Below are 21,595 nucleotides of genomic sequence, written 5' to 3'. Positions count from 1 at the left end.
TTATTTTCTCAGGATCGTTGATTTCGAAGAAATAATCTTTAAAACATGGCGCATAAAAGATCTGAAAAATGTTATCAATGTCGTATGTTTGATGGAATTTTGTTCATGGATTTTCTGCTTTATGTTTTGAATACTCACATCTTCATTTCGATAATGACTTGATTATTTCTGAACATACGCCATAAATTTAAAATCCTATATTACTTTTACTAGTAAATTAAACTGACGCCTTGCTGGTTCATCGGAGATAACATGACTATTGGCAACAAACACTTTAATAGCATATCCACGAATTTTCTGTCTGAAATACAGTATGTTTTTCACAAATGAATACAGAAACTTGTATTTAACTCCCATTAGAAATGAAAAAAATATCCAATGGTGGGACTACTTGTTTAAGTTACGGCGTTCCATGCGTGAAAAGGTTTACAGTTTCAAACCAGTGTTCAGTCTAATTTTGGAAATAGATCTAAGAACCTTTTAAACGGCTATGCAATGATGCAATCGTGGATTTTGCCAGACCGGATTAAACTCGGCGCAAGCACCTCGTGAAACTCATTCCTTGTAAAATCATTTGAGCCAAACTCAACATTGCAGATAACGGTGTTGTTATTAATAACCCTATTTTAAATTACTACCCTACTCCAATTCACTGATCAGCTAATAAACCAATAGAAGAGTGTATCTCAAAACAAAAAATCGACCGAACGAGTTTAACTCATGAAAACATGTAAATATCTTTAAAACGTTCCTCTCTCGGGCTTAGTTTAATGTTCAAAGCTCGCAAAGAAATTCAGCAGAAATAATGAAAAAAAGGTACCAAAAGAATCAACTTTCTGTTCATTCTACTTTTAGATTTCTTTATTTCACCTTGGCAGCCAAATAGATCTACAACTGCTACATGTACATGCATGGTTAAAAAAATAGCTGCTTTAATGATAATTTTAGCTGTACGATTTAGTTGAATGTATGTAATTGTCTTGGCATTTATTTGCATTGGAGAATGGTAGAAAGTCCTTAGTATCATTATAAACAATATTTACCCATGCCAAGAACGAATCTAATTGCCGCATACATTTGCCAATTTACAGAAAAGTACGCTACAACATTGAACGAAATCAAAATTAAAAGCGACAGAAAGAATGTTGGCTTCCTGCCAAATAGATCCCCAAGATGACCGGAAGTGAAACATCCGACAAGTACGCCAGACATCTGTATTGTAGTGATTAAGGCAGCTATCCATTTATTGTCACATACAAGGTTCCACTGAAATACGTGAAGTGAGTCGTACTTGGTTATTTGAATTAAAATTCAAATGTAATCATAGGGTTTGAGCATATTCCTTTTCCGAAGTTCTCAAGATACAGCAAAAGCCCAGTCCTGATCGCATTCTTTAACCCTGCATCTACTCTGTGTTAACATCTTATATTAATACAAATTCAATTACAGTCGACTTTCGTTCGCGCGATCTCTACAGAACCGACAAAATTTGTTCGAGGTATTAATACTTCGAGCTATCAAACAATATACATGTACATTGTAAATGGACTTTTTCCGGGACCTGACTAATCCGAGCAAGTGGAAGTGTTCGAATTATCCGAGTTTGAGTGAACAAAGTTCGGCTGTATATTGAACATTGTAATTACTAATCTTTAAATTGCATTTTACGATAGCATTTTTCTAAAATTTTGATAAAAGTCGTCTACATATAACTTTTGCAAAAATGAAATGTGTGTTGTTTTTTTCTTGAAAAATAATTTATAACAAGCATAAACAGAATTTTGCTCTGAATTTCAGAATAAATTCGCTGTATTTTTTTAATCCCTGTTTATTATTTTTTTAAATTACCTCATTTACAACGGTATTCATGTCATCGCTGAAAACATAACCATCACATTCCGTTATATTTTCTGGACTGCACACATTATCGAAATTTTCTTCTTGTTTACTCGAAATTCTGCACATGAAATCGGGTTGCTGTCCATTGAATGTCATTGCCAGCATACTCCAGACCGCGATAGTTTTTGCGGAGTGCCCAATTACTGATAGTATCCATTGGAAGCGACCACACCCGCCTAGATCTCGTATCATATCCTCAAGCAATACATTATACGACATTTTTCTGTCACTCTTGGAGAAAAGATGATGCTACCGAAAGAATCACAACACAAAATCCTCTCCAGATCAACACAACATCAACCCAACTCGTTTGACTCATTCAATGCAGCATAATACTTTATAGCGTAATACAAATTCCTAAAATATAATAAAAAGCAATTTACAGATAAACAGACAGACTAATTATTGAAACTGGAAATCATATCTGTATTAAAATTTTGCAACTGTGTAATAAAAGTGTTACCTCTCTGTCTGCACGAACGAGCTAATTAAAATTGCATATACATACATGTAACCAATTCGAATAATTAGAGATAATATAATATATAATACTTTACAACACTTTTTAATTGACAACACAAATCCTAGGTTAACAGTTGTTGAGATGATTGAGGTGATACAGGTATTCCAAGAGACTGTAAGCCTAAGCGGTGCTCTGCTCCTCTAAAATCTGAATGAAATTTGACCACTTACGTAACAAAAATGTGACGTGTCGTAAAAAAGTGTCATATCGCAGGAAAACATTTTATGTAACTACAAGATCATGTGGCATGCGAGTCCTGAAAATGTACCGTGACATACATAGGTGTATTGATTCGGAAATAAATTATTAGAAACTATAAAAGAGAAAATAACAAAAAACTAGAATGTGTCTGTAGGACACAGGGTGTAGCCCCATTGGTACATTTGTCACAAATAAGGGGCAATAATTCAAATGTTTGCAGTGTTAATGGGGTCTAGCCTAAACAAATATTTTATGAAAAGTACTCATTATTCTAGGCCATACACTTTTTGAGCTATGAGCATCACAAACAAAAAATCCACTATTTTGGGGCTATTTCAAGGGCCATAACTCTGTAATAAGCGCAAAGATTCTCAAGAAGCATGCCAAGTATGAAAGGTCACATCATGATAAAGACTCAAGCAAGGTTTCATGAATTTACGTTAAATATGTTTTGAGCTAGGCACATAATTAGGTGAAAATGTGCATATCTTTTACTATTTCAGGGACCATAACTTTAAAAATTAGGGGTGGAGCCGGCCAAAAAATAAGAGGTGTGCAAAATTATATCATGATAAAGACTTATGCAAGTTTTCAACCATTTATATTAAATACTTTTTGAGCCAGGTGCATCAAAATGTGAAAATGTGCATTATTGACTATTTTAGGGGCCATAACTCTGAAAATAGGGGGCGGAGCCAGACAAAAAATAGGAGGTGCGCAGGTTCATATAATGACAAAGACTCATACAAGGTTAAACTTTAATCAATTTATATGAAATACTTTTTGAGCTAGGCACGTCACAAGGTGAAAATGTGCATTTTTTACTATTTCAAGGGCCATAACTCAAGGACAAAAAATAGGAGGTGCACAAGTTCATATCATGATAAAGACTCATACAAGGTTTAATCAATTTATTTGAAATACCTTTTGAGCTAGGCGCATCACAAGGTGAAAATGTGCTATTTTTGCCTATTTCAGGGGCCATAACTCTAAATATAGGGGGCAGACTAAATTGAAAAGTAGGAGATGCGCAAGTTCATATCATGATTAAGACTCATGCAAGGTTTCATGAATCTATATCAAATACTTTTTGAGCTAGGCTTGTCACAAGGTGAAAATGTGCATTTTTGACTATTGCAGGGGCTATAACTCTAAAAATAGGGGGCGGATCCAGACGAAAAATAGGAGGTGCGCAAGTTCATATCATGATCAAGACTCGTGCAAGGTTTCATCAATTTATATCAAATACTTTTTGAGCTAGGCGCGTCACGAACTTCGGACGGACGGACGCAAAGACGGACGGACGGACACACGCACTGACAAGACCAAATCTATATGCCCCCACCATTCATGGGGGGGGGGGGGGGGCACAAAAATGATGTCAAATTATCACTAACATTAATAAATTGCATGGTTATCACCACATGTCTACATGGAAGCTTGGCAACGTCTTTTAATATTTCTGATATTTGCGATAACGTTTCTATTAGTTTGCTCTGTATAACGTATCAAAAAAGTGACATTGATGCACTACACAGCACTGAAAACTTACGTAACTGTCCCATTTCTTGAAGAGATGAAAATATTTTATGTCGGGTAATTACAGTGCATTTTATTTGACCTGGCGGGCGGAGTTTCGCGACGGTCCACTACATTATTGTGCAGGGTATGTAATACATGCAACCGATGTAGCGTTGAATTTTAGTCGTGGGTTAACGAAGATTACGGATATAAACAATTATATTGCTCTACCTATTTTGCTCCTTTTTTGAGATTACAATTATTTGCATAAGTCGGAGATTAACTCTGTCCCGCCAGGTCGAATAAAACGCACTATAATCATTTTCACTTACGAGGTCAGAAACAGACGACTTTCTTGCCTTGAATTTGCACGCACATGTCTTCCGGTTCTATAACGATCCTGTTCAGCTACTTATCCCTATTCCTGAAACACCGATACATGTACTACCTGTACGTAATTCCTTTGTTAACTGTTATTCTATTATTTTTTCTCATTTGTTGTCTTCACAGTCGGTAACGGTGATACTATGATGTTTTTCCGGTGACTTCTCCATAAAAACGTGTAGCGCGATGGTACCATCATACGATTTACAAAGCGCAAAGGTACGACAGTGACATGGTGAAGCGCAAAGTCACGATGATGACAGTACGACGTAACGACAGTACGTTGTAACGATAGATACAAGAAGTAGGTTGCGAATAGTCGAAATCGTACTTCCGCCATCGTACCGTCATATCTTCACGGTCCGCTATCGTACCGTCAAACATACAATGATCTTACATGCATGCTTGTGGGGGAGAGGATTTTCCCTACCCGATCGTCTTAAAAAAAACTGAAATATATGCAGTATTATGAGTATATGAGTATTGTTTATATATGCTAGAGCAGCGAAAAAGTAGTATCACTGCCTGATGCGCTAATTCTTAAGAAGCGGCCTGTATTTATAGGAATAAGGTCAGTAATTCGGTCGAAAATGTGCTTCCGTGGTGTAGTCAAAAGAAGTCCATAGCAAATCAATCCTAATTTTCCCATATTTTTGCGCCAATTCCTGTAGAACGAGTGCTTTAATTACACTTTTTCACTACTAGAATACATTCTGCATGAAATGAGATGGATTTCCTGTTCATACACCCCACATGATAAGTTTCGCAGATCGGAAGCGGAAGTAGGTATTTATTGTGCGGACAAGACCAAATATGTGCCATTTTTATGGTAGCAGACCACAACTGACTGGCATTTCACTAGGAACTATTCAATCCCCTATTTTCTTTTCATTTTTTTTCCGTTAATTTTTGATAGAACTTTCATGAAAAATAGGTGTAGGAAAAAGTGAATTTCTATAAAGATACGTAAACAAAACTGACCTTCAACCTTTAGGATTCTGTATCCATTCCTGTTAGGGGACCTAATCAGGCTCCATATATTTTAGCTTAAGTCAGTAAATTTCGTATAAGATGACATAACCGATGTGTCTTTTTTTGTTCAATTTTTTGTGGGCCACTCGCGTTTTGCTAACGTTCGCCCTTTAGTCTTGTTCATTGACACAACGTTGGCCCAACCAATTGATCACCGTTTGCCAAACAGCATTTTCTCACAATAATAGTCAGCGTTTTAATTTCAGTACATGATATCTTATGGCCAAAATATTTATTATTCTTGGATCGAACATTCTTCCGACCGAATTGACTGAACCAAAACATCTTTGGTCGATTTGTCTTAGGTTCATAGCATAGTGACCCTGTTTGAAAGTTTGAAATTCCTCTTGCGGTTATGCAATCTTAATTCAAATCAAGGATAATTTCTTCTTTTCCAGTTGGACCTTGTGTATGACAAGATATTGATTTTAGCATCAATAACAACGATACAAATGGGCGGAGTACTTCTAGGATGCATTGTTACAGGACATTTAGCTGATATGATTGGCAGGAAACCGACTTATTTTCTTTCATTTTTTATGCGACAGTTGCTTTCAATCTACCCTGCCATGTGATTTCTTATTGGTATATGTATTGGATTTTACTTAACGGAAATGTATAACTTCACAAATGAGTTTGCTTCTGTTAAATGGAGGCCACCTATAGTAACTACACCGTCTTGAGCATTGGAGACCAGCTTCTATGCATTGGTAGCATGGGGATTTCTGGACTGGCAGAAACTTTATTTTACTATTGCTGCAGTAGAAGCACCATTTCTATTAACTTGGTGGTAAGTAGCAGTAACCTGTTGACATCTGAACTGTGTTCCAAAATACCAAAATACGAATCACAAAAAACAAGGCAGTCTGAAAGACAGCTATATCCCCCGCCACTGATATGGATAGGGAAAGTTTTGATGGTATTTGATGGCAGCATTAAACATTCGAGTTGTGACCTTGACCTTAAGCTTGCACGAGTGAATTCTGAACAAGAGAGAGCATAAAGGCCACTATTGGCCTTTTGTTTGTATGGTAATAGATTTTTGACGTAACTTTGCCAAAATATTTTTAAGCCACTGTCGCTGTTGATATTGTGTATTACGCTTCATTATATACCCTCCACTTTCGTATTCTTTTTGTGTGATGACGATCGTTTCGCATTATTTCTGTATGCTTAAGGTAGTTCTGCACGTTAGGATCGATTTTTTTTCTACAATGTAGAATTTGATTAAACTCTGATTTTTCAAAACTTCGGAATATACTAAGAAAATTCAACAGAGAAAAAAGACAGGGTCGTGTGCTTGCCAGACTGATTTGATAAATTTCACCTCACGCAATTTTTCATAATGGGAGTCTATGGGAAAAACGCAGTTTTCATAACATTTTCCCGAATAGAAATTTTTCTACAATGTAGATTTTTATGAAACTTCTCACAGTCGTAAAGAAACATATGGCCCATAATATGGTAAAATAAAATGTATAGGTCCATGTGCTAATTTTTGAGATATTTGGCTATGAATAAAGTGAACCACCTATTTCAAGCTAATTTTAAGACAATTTTGAATTATTTAGCGTGCAAGTTGTTTTAATATCATATTTTAACTTTACAAAGATAGTAACAGTGACATTTTAATACATTTACTCACAGGCTGCCCTTAATTCACAAATTGATTTTCGTTTCCGTACGCCGAATCCTGGCATTATTCTACGTTTTCCGGATAAATGACGTTACACCATCACTTCCGGTTTATCAAAAGTGCAGAACTACCTGAAGTTGGAAAACGTCATAACATATGTAAAAGAAGCACTAAAATTAGCTGTATCTGTACTTCATGAACACTATTTGTGATTTTGTTTGTTAAAGCTTTCGAGTTTAACGCCGCTTTTTCAACAGTATTTCAGTTGTATCACGGCGGGCAGTTAATCTAACCAGTATTTCTGGATTCTGTACCAGTACAAACCTGTTCTCCGCAAGTAACTGCCAAATTCCACATCTGAATGAATAAGAGGGGGAGAAATATTTGGGCAAGTTAATACTTAGAAAGTATATGGAGTCAAACTTGTACCATAGACCATCTTCGATTAAAAAATATTTATATTAAACCTGCTTATGAAGATCTCTAATTTCCCTTCGTATTTTTGCAATAAAGAATGTAAATTTACCTGTGGTGAGACACCACCTATCAACAAATATTTCTTTTTCCAAAGGACATGTTTACAGACTGGTTGGACTAAATATGACATTTAGAAAACGACATGTCTGAACAAGTTTTGTTGCTGACAGATTACTTGGGCCACTGACTTTGATTTGTTTGTTATCTTATTAACGACGATGGTACATGTTTTATTAATAGAAACTGACTTTGCTATTATTGAAACAGAGATAACGCTTCAGGGACAACAGTATGATTACACTTTTGTTCACCATTTGATATAAATTTGTATTAATTTCGTTACACCAGTAAAAAGCAATTTGAGTGACCTTAAGGTAATCAGAGTACTTACTAAAAGTACAGAAAGGCTGGCTACCACAAGACACTGGATGAAAACTGTGCGGGAAGGATGTTTGCAAAACCTTAGATATTATGGGTTTTCTATATCAAACTAAGGCGAGCATAGGGTATTGTTGTGATGAACCATCTTGATTAACTTGTGAAGGTAGTGTAAGGATATTACAGACTATAGATAGTGAACAAATGCATTATGTTTGCTTCATTGGGGATAACATAATTAGTGAGACAAACGGCATATAATTCTCACTTGGGAATCTGAAACTGCAAAGATAAATATCTTACAAAAATGTCAGGTTCTGAAAATGCATTCCAATTAAGCCACAACCCCGTAATAGAGTATGCATTGATTTGTATACATAAACATATCTGCAAAATATAAATGAAATTAAAATTATAGACAAACGAGGGCAAAATGATCAATGAAAGGAACACAGTTGGGCACCGTCTCGTAAAAGTCAATGGCAAACACACCACAGACTAATTTAAACCGGATTATACTACGTTTGTAACCTTATCATTGGCCCCAACCATGGTTTCAAACTTAACACTAACAGCCAAAATTATTCATTGACTTCAATATAGCATGGACTTGCATATAAATCAGTAAAATCTCATATCAATATACCATGATTACATATTCTTTCTGTTTGTCCGTCACATAAACAGCAGTTACGTAAGATTTGTATTTTTCTATATCTAGATATTACTCAGAACATTTTCTTGAATCTTCAACTTATATGATCCGATCTGGCAAAATCCACTCGAGCCGAATACAGCATACCAGATCAAGCTGCTGTTATAATAACCCTATTTGATAGTTAAAGGAATACGTATTGTAAATGAAAATCATTTAATTTCGTTGGCATGTAATTTCGCGGTTTTTGTCAAAACGGCAATTTCGTGGGGATATGAATACGTGGACATAAAATGAATGGGAATTTTACTTGTTTTTTTTTTTTTTTTTTTTTTATTAAAACATAATTATTTACATATGTAAGTTTATATTCAGGACGATGAGATACCAGGGATTCTATGCATTCTCAGTGGTGTGCTAATGATGATCTCAGCTGTCATTATGATGTTATACAGGGAAACGAAAGATGCAGTGCTAGAAGATATGTTAGATGTAGATATAAAAGTAGACGGCTGATAATTTTGAAACATCGACTCATTTGAAATGAGACATTCCAAGTGGTTTCAGAACCACTAGTTGAGTTTTAAACAAAGCCCGCAAGTCTGCTGTGAATGTTTTTTCATTACCAAAAAGAGACATTTATACACTAACGTGTTTATTCGCGAAAGACTGAAATAACAAAGAACCCATTCTAGATACTCAGGAAACAATATGCAGAGAACCAACAAAGCATATCAAGATATTCGAATTGCCTTACTTTGTAATGTTATTCAGTATGCCTTTGTTTCTATATTCAGTCGTATATACAATGATATACGTTCCTGTTTTTTCATGTAACGTATGAAAGTGATCTGTAATTATGTGTTTTGGATATTCTCAGGTCCAATGTGTATCAATGTTTAAAGTTTTAACAATCAGACATAAGATTGGCAAGAGTTCAATTTGCCATAATTTTGTTGTTTGTAGAGCATTTTTACTGTCACGATTGTTTGCATAGCTCTCTGTGGCAGCGGGATGCATATTGATATGAAGTTTCGCGAAAATCTGTGCGAGTTAAAAATGAAAGGAAACAAAAAAGAAATATATCAGTTCTTTAAGTTGAAGTCTAAATTTCATACTTAATATGCTGATAAATACGGACCTTGGGTTCTCAAAACATTTCTGGATAAAATAACAAAATAATATTTGAACTCTTTTTCTCAGAAGCCGTTTTGAAGTTTCAAAAATTATTTGCAAAGGGTAATTAGAATATTTCTTTTAACAGCTACACCAAATTGATTGTTCAAACGTGTTATCCAGCATTCAAACTACAAGTATCACAATTTTGTATTATTTTTTTCCAAATGTTTATTGGCGCTGTGAGCATCTACTGTCATCTCAACGGTGAAACTGGCTTTCTTCTGATCAGTTTTGAATGTGTCCTCGAGTATTTTGTCTTTGGTATCCGGGAACAAGCAGCAAATGAGACTTGAAGCAATCATCAGCACAGCGCTGAGGAAATACATTAGCCCGGGTATATCATCATTCTGAAAATATGCAGTAGGAATCTGTTTTGTGATTCATGAAGTATAGCACATTTTGTGTGGCTGTAAAAAAGTCTTCCCGTACTTGGATTCATTGTTGTTATATTATCTGGTTCTTTTGGATCAAGGATTAGGTCTTAGCAGGTGCTACGGGTATGAGGGGAGTTGCACTTTCCATTATCTCTCAGACATAATCAAACCGAATGTGCTATTATTTTGCTTGGATGCATTCTATGCTTATGTGTCCTTTCGGATGGTTTGTAAACATGACAGAACGGAACATTTTAATGCCATTTTACTCAAGTGTTCTTTTCTGTCTTACCGGCGACCCAAACTAGTATATGATCCCTTTCAGCAAAGAAAAGGTAGTCGAACTTACTTCAAAACACTTACTTCCCATTTTCCAGCTCGACTGCTTCTCAACACCAAAGGTTCGGTGAAGGGCAAGTGATTTGAAGTCAGCGACCTTAACCACTACGTCACGGAAGCCTCTCTAATATCGGTCTACTTACCACTAATACAGTTTGGTTAGACTTGCCAGGAACATAACTTTATATATATGTATTAAAACTAGTTTATCATGAACAAAATCTGGTTAGAGAAGACACTTTTATTAGACTAATATCGCTCTTTTTGTTAGGTTTAACGTTACACCGGCATAATTGTAGGTCATAATGCGAATCCTCAGCTTTTTGATGGTAGATGAAAACCCATTGTACTCCTACGTGCATTATTTCATCACGGATGGGCACTTGGTAAGAACCATCGACCTTTCGCAAACCAACTTGACTAGTACTGCTCCTCAACACCCAAAGTTCGGTGGAGGGCAAGTGATTTAAAGTCAGCGAGCTTAACCACTCGGTCACGGAAGCCCCTCTAATATCGCTCTACTTACCGCTAATACAACTCGGTTAGTTAAAAACCGTTCTACTTACCAAGAACACAATTTGGGGAGCAACCATTCCTCCAATTCTTGCTGATGTATTGTGCAGACCATATGCAATTGTTCTGAAAATGAAATGAATGTTAAATTTATTATTTAAAAAGTTTAATCAACATTTTTCCTTCGTACAAGAAAGTGTTACATTTCAACTCATATGACGTCTTACTTTGAATAGTTTTTTAAAGGTTGTAAGTACATCAGTTTTGTTAATAAGATATGATAAAATAAATATTGTTGTTTTGAGCATAAACCAAAATATATTTGAAAACTAGATCACAATGACGCGCACTATTTTAATAAATGGGATGTAAAATGATATACATGTATATAATATATATATTTGCATTATATAAAACTAAAATGCAACACAGATGTAAAATGAAAAAAATGCATGTGAAACTAACATTGGAAATATATGGCATTTTAAAAATGAATCACAATCTGTGGATAATATCATATGTACCTGACTACAGTTGGATACAGTTCCGTTGTATAAACAATGAGACATCCCCATCCGCACGCTATCCCCATTTTAGAAGCCAAAGCAAAGGCATTTGTGACTACACCCCGATGTGGAGTGTCTGCATTGTATTAAAAATAAATATTTAATGCAAAATATATTGTAACACCGCGTTACAATACCCGAAAATGCCAAAAAGAAAGAACAATGACATTGCGCCCATAGGAAAGAAGCCAGTAAGGAATTAACTTTTGCTACAACTTCCCACCAAACAAAATCGATGGTAAAACACTAATTTACCAAACCCATCTAGGAGCGTTTTAAAGTAAAAGTGGGGGAATCTGGATCGTGGAGAAACAACAAAACAACAAAAATCATATGACATGCTCAGTAAATAACAATCAGTCGAAATGTGTTCACTGATTCTCTCTGTTGGTGGGGAGGGGTGGGGGTGTAACCTTATCCTCACGACATCTCCTTTAAGGAATCAAACGTTTCTGTTGTCTTGAAAAACAGAATACATAATATCTTTAAATGCTGAAACAGAAAAAAACGTGAGGTGTATGGTCTCCGTGACAATCTGATAACAGGCATTGTGTCTGAAATCATTCGTCCTCCGCCTCCGATTCATGTGGGGAAGTTGGCAGTTACTTGCGGAGAACAGGTCTGTAATGGTACAGAATCCAGGAATACTGGTTAGGTTAACTGCCCGCAATTACATAACTGATATACTGTTGAAAAAGCGGCGTTTAAACCAAAACAAACAAACAAATAAAAGGATGGTAAAGACAGTTTTGCGAAGATCCATCATGTGGTTTTTTCTCTAGTTTTAGTTCTGGTGACCCCTTCAAGGGGTTAAGTGGAACCATCTAAAAATATATGGATAGGGTTATGCCAGGACGCTTCAGACAAAAATTGTTGTATTCTGACCAGCAGTTTTAGAGGTGATGATGGTGAAGTAAAACTGGTGACGCAGGACTAAGGACTACGGACGACCGGGCATTCACCTGGCAGGCACTAAACCATAGTCCAGGGAAGCTATTTATAAAGACGTTCAGATTTGATTTGTTAGAATTAACAGATGAAATTTCCATCTGTTTCCTATCTAAGTAAATTTTCATTACTTCAGAACGAGAAAGGATAGCAAAAAGCATGAAAATATTTGTTTGCGTGGTGGCGCGGGCACACGATTTAAGTGTAACGTAGTATACATATTCTCATCATAATGCGAACACTGTAACTATTACATAAGACTAAGGGGTCATCCGTGGCAAAGTAGTTAAGGTCGCTGACTTCAAATCACTTGCCCCTCATCGATGTTGGTTCGATCCTCATTCGGGGCGTAGAATTCTTCATGTGAGGAAGCCATCAAGCTGGCTTACAGAAGGTCGGTGGTTCTACCCAGGTGCCCGCTCGCGATGAAATAATACACAAAGGGGCACCTGGGGTCTTCCTTCAACATCAAAGCTGGAAAGTTGCCATATGACCTATAATTGTGTCGGTACGACATTAAACCCAACAAATAAAGAATAATATACATAACACTAAAGCGTGCTATTTAGCAAATGTGAATGTTAACGTTAGTGAATATGTTCAATGTAAAATTTAAAGCCCACCAACGTATTGTATAATGCCAACAACGACCCCACACAATCCAGTAAACATGAAGAAAAATATGCAGCAGTGTTTTCGTCCAAATCTGAAAGTAGAATGTATAATATGCTTATTGAATGGCTTACCAGTCTATAGTCAAAACTATTGCCCGACGTTCCAAAGATCTATTGGCAATAGTTTTGAAAATTGACTTGCAACCAATGCAACATGACTTACGTAATTCAAATTAATAATGTATTTTTTCTTTTAAATTTTTTAGGCTGAATATCTTAGTAATTAAACATGTGTTAAATATAGACCGGTCATATTGCACAAACTATTGACCGAAGACTAATATTTGGAGTCTAATAATAAGAATATGTCATTATGTCAGGGTGTGAAAGTTATAAAGTACTGCGACCATGTTATAAGGATTTTTCCCTCGATATAAAATGTTGCTTCACCCATTTGCGTCGACCTCAACATGGATTTTCGATCCTGTACAAATTACCACATTTTTATTCTTACCAACATTTCACTTTAAAGTTTTCATATTAAACAACTTGTCTTTGGGCCACTGTGACTATTTTTATGAAACTATGATGTAGGCTTAAAGAACAAATAAACTTACCTATTGACTATATACATGATGGAGAAACTAGCAGGTGCTTCTATTATGTTCATCAGAAACATGTTCAAGTATAAATTTCCCGCCAAACTGTTTACACCAAAAGTCAAGCCATAGTAGGAATAACTGATTGACATCCTGGAAAAATACACTTGACGGATACATGTCAAACACGTATCTTTAATTTACGTATTCAATTGTATTACGATTTGTTGTTGTTTTTTTCAATGTAACTTTAAGGCAAAATTTTCTCAGAATTAAATTAGTCATAACGGCACTTAACCCTTACCATGCTGGACACGATTGATTCTGACTTTGCTACCAGTGTAGATCATGACCAGCCTACACATCTGTGCAGTCTGGTCAAGATCTGCACTGTTCGCTATTCAGTAAGCACCCCTTTTAACTGTTAATGGTACTGTCCAAATTGAAAGATGGACAAGTTCATTATAGAAATATAGCAAGGTAAGGGTTAAAACAAAAATATTCGAAGGATAATATTTTAACAAAGACCCTTTTCCGTCTCATCAGAAATGGTAATCTTATTGACATTTGTGAGAGTTCTCTGTTGATGTTCTTGCTAACTAGCAGTCTTTTAATTTTTATTTGTATTTCTTTCTCAGTTTTTAGGAAGGCGTTCAGAACGGAGCTGGGTTGCCAATAATCAAAGCCAATGGCAACTTGTTTATTAAGGTTCGGAACACGTGTTTGTGGAGTCGTATTTAATTTAAAAGGAACTATAAGATGCAAACCATATAAACAGTAGGCCAGTGGTAATTTTAACCAGTTCTCTTGTTTTGAAGAGATGTAGAGCCGTGTAGTGTGTCGTCATCCTATCAGAGTCACTTTTAGCCGCTTCTTCCATTATCCTACTGGTGTCTGGTTTTGGTTTGCCGTTTAATTTGGCAATCGTGTAAATCACTTTTTCAGCATCATCATAACGTCCCTTGGTAACAAGCCAACGAGCGCTCTCTTGTACAAAACTGAAGTATATGTAGATCAGCAAAAATGTCTGTTACAAAATGTAATGTAACAGCCTGGTTTCAATATCCAAGATACGACTAATATGTTTCTTTATTATTCACAGGTTCATTTATTCCAGACACGTAAACTAATGCTCTGGTCCCTAGTTTTAAGGTTCATAACTTCATTTTTGTCATAACACACTGAATAATTAACCTTACTTTTTACTCGATAATTCACACATAATAACCTCCATCAATTCATAAGGAATTGAACTTTCACTTGAATAAAAGAAAACGGGAGACAATCTATTAAATTGTACAAATTGTTTGATAAATGATATTTACCAGTAAGTAAGCAAAAACGGCACACCAATAGCAGCAGTTACCAGATGTAATTTTTTCCAGTCCTTCAATGCCCATGCTGCAAGAGCAAACAGACCTGCTTCCAACGCCCAAGCTGGAACTGCTACAATGCGAGGACGCCATCTGCTCAGTGCAAACTCAGTCATGACGTTGTAGTGAACTGTCAGGAAGAATCCTATACCTGTGTATCAAATGAAACAGTCTTTAAACTCTCAAGATCGTTAATTTAGAAAAAAATAATCTTTAAAACATGGCGGGATAAAAAAAATCTGAAAACTGTTATCAATGTCGTATGTTTGATGGCAGTTTTTCATGAATTTTCTGCTTTATGTTTTTTGAATAGTCGCATCAACTTGATCATTTCAGAACATACACCATAAATTTAAAATCCTACATTACTTTCACTAGTAAATTAAAGTGACACCTTGTTTGTTTATCTTAGATGACATGGCTATTGGCAATAATATCCACGAATTTTGTCTGGAACACAGCATGTTTTTCACTAATGAATATAAAACATTGTATTCAACTCCCATCAGATACGGAAAACTATTCAATGATTGGATTACTCGTTTAAGTTGCGGCGTTCCGTGCGTGAAAAGGTTTACAGTTTCAAACCACTGTTCAGTCTAATTTTGGCTGATACATCTATAGCGGAAGAAATAGATCTAACTTAAAGAATATATTAAACGCCTCTGCAAAAATGCACTCAGCTCTCGTGGATTTTGCCAGACCGGATCACACTCGGCGAAAGCTTACCTGAGCCAAACTTACCTGAGCCAAACTCAATATTGCAGATAAGGTGTTGTAATTAATAACCATAGCAACCCTATTCTAATTCACCGATCAGCTATTAAACCCCTCAAAACGGAAGATCGACCGAACGAGTTAAACAGCATTTTGTCCCATCACGAAAACAAGTAAATAGCTTTCTCTATCGGGCTTAGTTTATTGTTTTGCACTAAAGTAGTCTTTAAAACATTCGCAAAGGAATTTAGCAGGAATAATGAAAAAAATCGACTTTCTGCTCATTTAGTTTATAGATTTCCTTATATTAACTTGGCTGTCAAATAATTCTACAACTACTGCATGTACATCATGTACATGTATAGTAATTGTCTTCGCATTTCTTTGCAATGGAAAATGATACAAAGCCTGTCGTATCTTACCCATGCCAAGAACGAATCTAATTGCCGAATACATTTGCCAATTTACAGAAAAGTACGCTACAACGTTGAACACGATCAAAATTAAAAGCGACAGAAAGAATGTTGGCTTCCTGCCAAGTAGATCCCCAAGATGACCGGAAATGAAACATCCAACAAGCACGCCGGACATCTGTATTGTGGTGATTAAGGCAGCTATCCATTTAGTGTCACATACAAGGTTCCACTGAAATATGTGAAGTGAATGTTACTATGATAAGATGTAAAATTAAATTAGAATAGTATTTAAGAATATCCCTTCTCTGAAGGTCTCAAAATACAGCAAAACTCTAGTCCTAATTTGAAATCACACTGTGATTAAGGGAAAGTCACAGATAGTTTTCAACTTTTTCTTAATGCAAAAATGGCTCCACCCCGCCCCCGCATCAATTACGTTAAATTTGTTCATGAACATTGTTATTTTCTAATTACTACTTTTCAGGTTGCATTTTATTACGATAGAATTTATTCTAAAATTTTGATAAAACTCTGCATATAACTTCTGCAACAATTAAATGAGCATTTTTCTTGACAAAAAAAATGTATATCAAGCATAAAAAAATCGTCAAAATTGTGTTCTAAAGTTCAGAATATTAATTCACTGTATGTCAGGAAATGTTTGGTCCAAGTTTATTATTTATTAAAAAGTACCTCATTCACAACGGTATTCATGTCATCGCTGAATACATATCCATCACATTCCGTTATATTTTCTGGACTGCACACATTATCGAAATTTTCTTCCTGTTTACTCGAACTTCTGCACATGAAATCGGGTTGCTGTCCATTAAACGTCATTGCCAACATACTCCAGGCCGCGATAGACTTTGAGGATTGTCCAATTACCGACATTATCCATTGGAAGCGACCACACCCGCCTACATCTCGAATCATATCCTCAAGCAATATATTATACGACATTTTTTTGGTTACCTTGCAAAGAAAAAAAAAGATGGTGTTGTCATAAAAATCACGACACAACTATAAGACTTCACCAAAGAAGCCTTCCAAGATCAACACTCTTTTAACTTAGCTCGTTTGACTCATTCAATGCAACATCACTTTTCATTATTAAAAAATTCCAGCAGAGTACGTAATATAAAAAATCTTCTCAGATCAACACCACTTCATTTATAATCTTTTTATACAATTCTTTTGACTCATTTAATGCACAGCATCACTCTTTGTTAAAACTTTCGAGCAGCGTAATACAAATTCCTAACATATAGTGAAAAGCAATGTTACAGACAAACTGATAGACTAAGTATTAAAACTGGAAATCATCTGTACTAAAAATTTGCAACAGTTTAATAAAAGTGTTACCTCTCTGTCTGCACGAGCTGATTTAAGTGACATATAGGTGTACATGTAGCTCATTCGAATAATTAGAGACAGTGTTATCTATAATATATTATACAACACTCTAATTGACAACACAAATCTTAAGTAAACAGTTGTTGAAGTGATCCCGGTATTTCAAGAGATGTTTACCCTCAGTGCCGCTCCTATAAGCTGCACCACTAAACACTAAAAAGCTGTATGAAATTTGACCGTTACGTAAAAAGATTCGACGTTAGGTAAAAAAAAAACGTGTCATATCTCAGAACACTGTATGTAACTACAAGATAATGTAGCATGAAGTCCTGAAAATATACCTTCGAATACATAGGAGTGTTGATTCAGAAACTATCAAAAGAAAATAACCTAATGCCATAATGGCATCACACCTTCACGTTCCGCCACCGTACCGTCATACCTTCACGATCCGCTATAGTGCCATACCTTCACGCTCCGCCGTCGTGCATATACCTTCACGCTCCGCCGTCATGCAATCATACCTTCACGCTCCGTATTCGTACCATCATACCTTAACTCTCCACCAACGTACTGTCGCACTTCACCAGCGTATTGCCACCGTCGTTGTTTTTTTTTTCGCGCTTCACTAGATCTAAGTCAAATTTCTCACGAGAATGTTTTAAGGTTTTAGAGTTCTTTTTATAAATGCATGATAAAGGGTACAAAAATACCCGCTTTAGTCCGGTCTACTAATATTTAATTCTACTTCTTATGCTCATCTACACGACGTACAATACGACATTAATTTCAAAATACGTACCTAATATAATGTCAACTTTAACAGTAAGAAGAACTTTAGATAGTTTAGGTTAGAGTTTATAATAATGAAATTAATATGAGTAATAAAATACATTCAAAAATAGTTAGGCCTAAAACAGAAAATGATCGACTCACCAACTCTCCTACTTAGAACAGGAAAATGTACAATCCACGCAATATATATTTTCTCTTACTTTCCTTATTTTCTGGTGTTTGAACTTCCAGAATTTCAGCGAAGGCATTTAGACAAAGAAACATTAAAACATTAAGTTGATGAAACCATATTTTGGAAGTAGCATGTATATATTAAGTACATGTACATGTAATATAGTACACAGAGGCCACTTTTCCCCGAAAAGCGTGTTTGATATCGGTCCCTGTGAATGAAACAGAGTTAAGGCCTTATGTTTTAAAAAATGCAGATAATATCAATCCTTACTTCCATGAATTCATAAAGGATACAAAAAATAATCCCTTAAACTCGATGTGTTAATTAATACTCTACTTCTCAGGTTTTCAAGCCTACTTTGAGCATTGCTATATACCTGGTGACGAACTAATTTCAACATTAACTGTTAGAAGAATTTTGATTAATCAAAAGCGATCTGTAAAGGTGGGCTCGATTGTGTCCCGTTTACACCGATTTCGCTCGATTTGTATTAGTTTGTATTACTAGCTGCGTGCGCATCATTTCGGTATGGCACATTTCGGTGTACCGATCACGAGATCGGAATAACCCGGTGCTGTATGAATCGAGTCCACCTTGTATTTTGGTAGCAGATGCCAGTTTTTGGACTTTCCGCAAGCCGGCCGGAGACCGTCTTCCTTCGATTCAGATTAAATCAACTAAACAATGTGATTTGAAAGAAATAAAGCATATAGTTATCATGTATTTGTATGCTTCCTTAAAATTCAGTAGAAATATTTGCCATTTCTAAGACTCTGTAGTCCATAAGTAGCTAATAGTGAAACATAGGTTCGCGAAAATATGGACAAATTTTCCAAAATATTGCCATATTTGGCCTTGTGGCAAAAAGTTAGGGGAAAAGCACGAGTCCAACAATGCACAGTGCCTTGAACACAAGCCTCTCCTGTACCTATTCTGCATAACAAACTGAATATCTGTCAACCGATTACTTTTTTTCAGTACTCCTTATTGAATTAGGCCTCTGTTGTTTAGACATTTTGCACATAGAGCCAGCAATCCACATTCGCAGTTTCACATCTGACCAACTTCAGGACACTAATTCCGTTCAGGCCGGCTGAATACTTGTCAGAAGTTTTTTAAATGTCCATTACACAGCACCAAAGCATAAAATCTGCATTGAATACCATTTTGAATGAAAACAGGGCCTTCAGTTTTGACACTTACCTTCATTTTCAGATTTACTGGCCAATTCGCATCTAAGGCTGGAAACTACCAGCTGCTACCTTTGATAAACTCCCCTTCACAAACTTAACACAGTGTTACTTCTCCTTATCGGTACCGTAGCTTGTTTGACAATGTTGTCCATGTCCGAGTTCAAAGCGATAGTAAAAGCTACCTGCACTATTAAAATGTGATTTAAATGTACATACGAATTGAACTGAATTTATTTGGAGCAGAAAGAAAAGACTTGATGAATTTTTCGGTCAAAATTAAATTTTGCATTTGATTTTAATGGAAAGTCGGCAGTAATTTTGGAAAACAGCAGTAACTTCCTTACCTCTGGACAAAAATTCTTAGTAAGCGACCAAAGTTGTATCCAAAACTGACATTGATTTTGCGTTAAGATATGTAGATACACTAGATTTTTTGTTCTCGTAGATTGATGATAACTTTTTTACCTCTCAGTAAAGGCATATCCATTATATGCGGATATGTCCATGCGCTGAGGTACCGTGCGGATGGGGTTGGTCTGTGTGTGTGTGTGGGGGGGGGGGGGGGGGGGGGCACGGATAAGTACGAAGCAGTACGTCTTAGTATGGGGAAAACGGTGATCGAGAAACGGGGAACAACAACAAAAAAATACAAGACGCAAATAAGTACGGATAGGTACAGCGTACTACGTTGAACTTGCCCAGCGCGTGGACGGGTCTACGGTGAACTACATTGAACTACGCTTAATAAGTACGGGTAGCCTCGGATAACTACGTTCAGCTACGGCAAGATACGTTTCAGTACGGATAATTACGTTTTAGTACGATTAACTACGGATGAATAAGTAGAGCGTCCTCTTCAAGTGCGGGGGTAGTGGGTTCGATCCCTGGCCGCGTCATACCAAAGACGTAAAAAATGGTACTAGTAGCTTCCTCGCTTGGCGCTCAGCATTAAGAGGATAGTATTAAGACTGGTCAGCTCGGTGTCAGTATAATGTGACTTGGTAGGGTATCATGTCCCGTGTCTACGGCGTGATATTCCAGTGAGGCAGCACTATAAAGTTGGGCATTGTGCTCACTGCTACAAGTAGACTGCAAAATTGTTGAAAAAGACGTTAAACCCGAACACAAAAAAAACCCAAAACGGATGAACAAGTTTCAACCAAGTTGGACTAAATGGCTACGGATCGCTCAAACTTTTGTGCATGTTCAAAAGTTGGAGAAACTTGCAAGTTTGGGATAATTCTTGAATACGTTTTGACCAAGTGTTGGTATGGATTGATACGGATTACTACTTTGAGGTACGGATCGATAGGATTACTACGTTTCTATCCGTGGCTAGATGTAACCATCCGCGCCGTATGTGTGACTGGGGTTTTAGCGAAATATGCCTTAGTATTAGATGCAACTGTTACTGGACACTTACTATAATAGAGGAAATACTCGCGGACAGAACATACTATATTTAGACTCGTGACTACATCAAACGGTAGCTACGCGTGCAAATAGTTTCTCTTTTTCTTTTCAAACTTGTTCTTTTAAAGATGTGTTCTAATTAACAAGTGCAACGTCTGTGATAGTCCAAATAATAGGACGTTTCGGGACAGTGTGATAACTTTTGACTGTCGCTGTCTCTAGAGGGATGACAACTATGTTGTATAAAATATTAGATGATATGATGTCATTCCGATAAGCCAAATGAGTAAGGCTATTTCTGTGGGTGCCATCGCTCGTC

At 36.2% G+C, this 21,595-nt stretch overlaps 1 protein-coding gene across 4 annotated transcripts in view; it reads right to left on the bottom strand.

Annotated features, from left to right (window-relative positions):
• The window catches only part of LOC123564933 (solute carrier family 22 member 4-like), a 143,820-nt gene extending 126,180 nt beyond the window's left edge, over positions 1-17,640 (bottom strand). Inside the window, exons 1-9 of one of the 4 annotated variants that reach the window (XM_053537576.1) lie at positions 17,038-17,639; positions 16,351-16,573; positions 15,164-15,362; positions 14,606-14,836; positions 13,857-13,991; positions 13,249-13,331; positions 11,636-11,753; positions 11,165-11,237; positions 9,198-10,232 (exon numbers count right to left, since the gene is read on the bottom strand). In XM_053537576.1, the coding sequence (XP_053393551.1) occupies positions 10,023-10,232; positions 11,165-11,237; positions 11,636-11,753; positions 13,249-13,331; positions 13,857-13,991; positions 14,606-14,836; positions 15,164-15,362; positions 16,351-16,573; positions 17,038-17,307 (1,542 nt within the window). In that variant the 5' untranslated portion in view covers positions 17,308-17,639 and the 3' untranslated portion in view covers positions 9,198-10,022. Of the gene's footprint in view, positions 1-9,197; positions 10,233-11,164; positions 11,238-11,635; positions 11,754-13,248; positions 13,332-13,856; positions 13,992-14,605; positions 14,837-15,163; positions 15,363-16,350; positions 16,574-17,037 lie in introns of those variants that run through there. The other 3 variants (XM_053537574.1, XM_053537577.1, XM_053537575.1) reach the window with 3 other exon arrangements.
• Positions 17,641-21,595: the final 3,955 nt, after the last annotated feature.

This window comes from Mercenaria mercenaria, chromosome 2 (assembly GCF_021730395.1).
Source record: "Mercenaria mercenaria strain notata chromosome 2, MADL_Memer_1, whole genome shotgun sequence".
Lineage (NCBI taxonomy): Eukaryota > Metazoa > Mollusca > Bivalvia > Venerida > Veneridae > Mercenaria > Mercenaria mercenaria.
The sequence above is the reverse complement of the archived record's forward strand: the minus strand, read 5'-3'. Positions and strand labels throughout refer to the sequence as shown.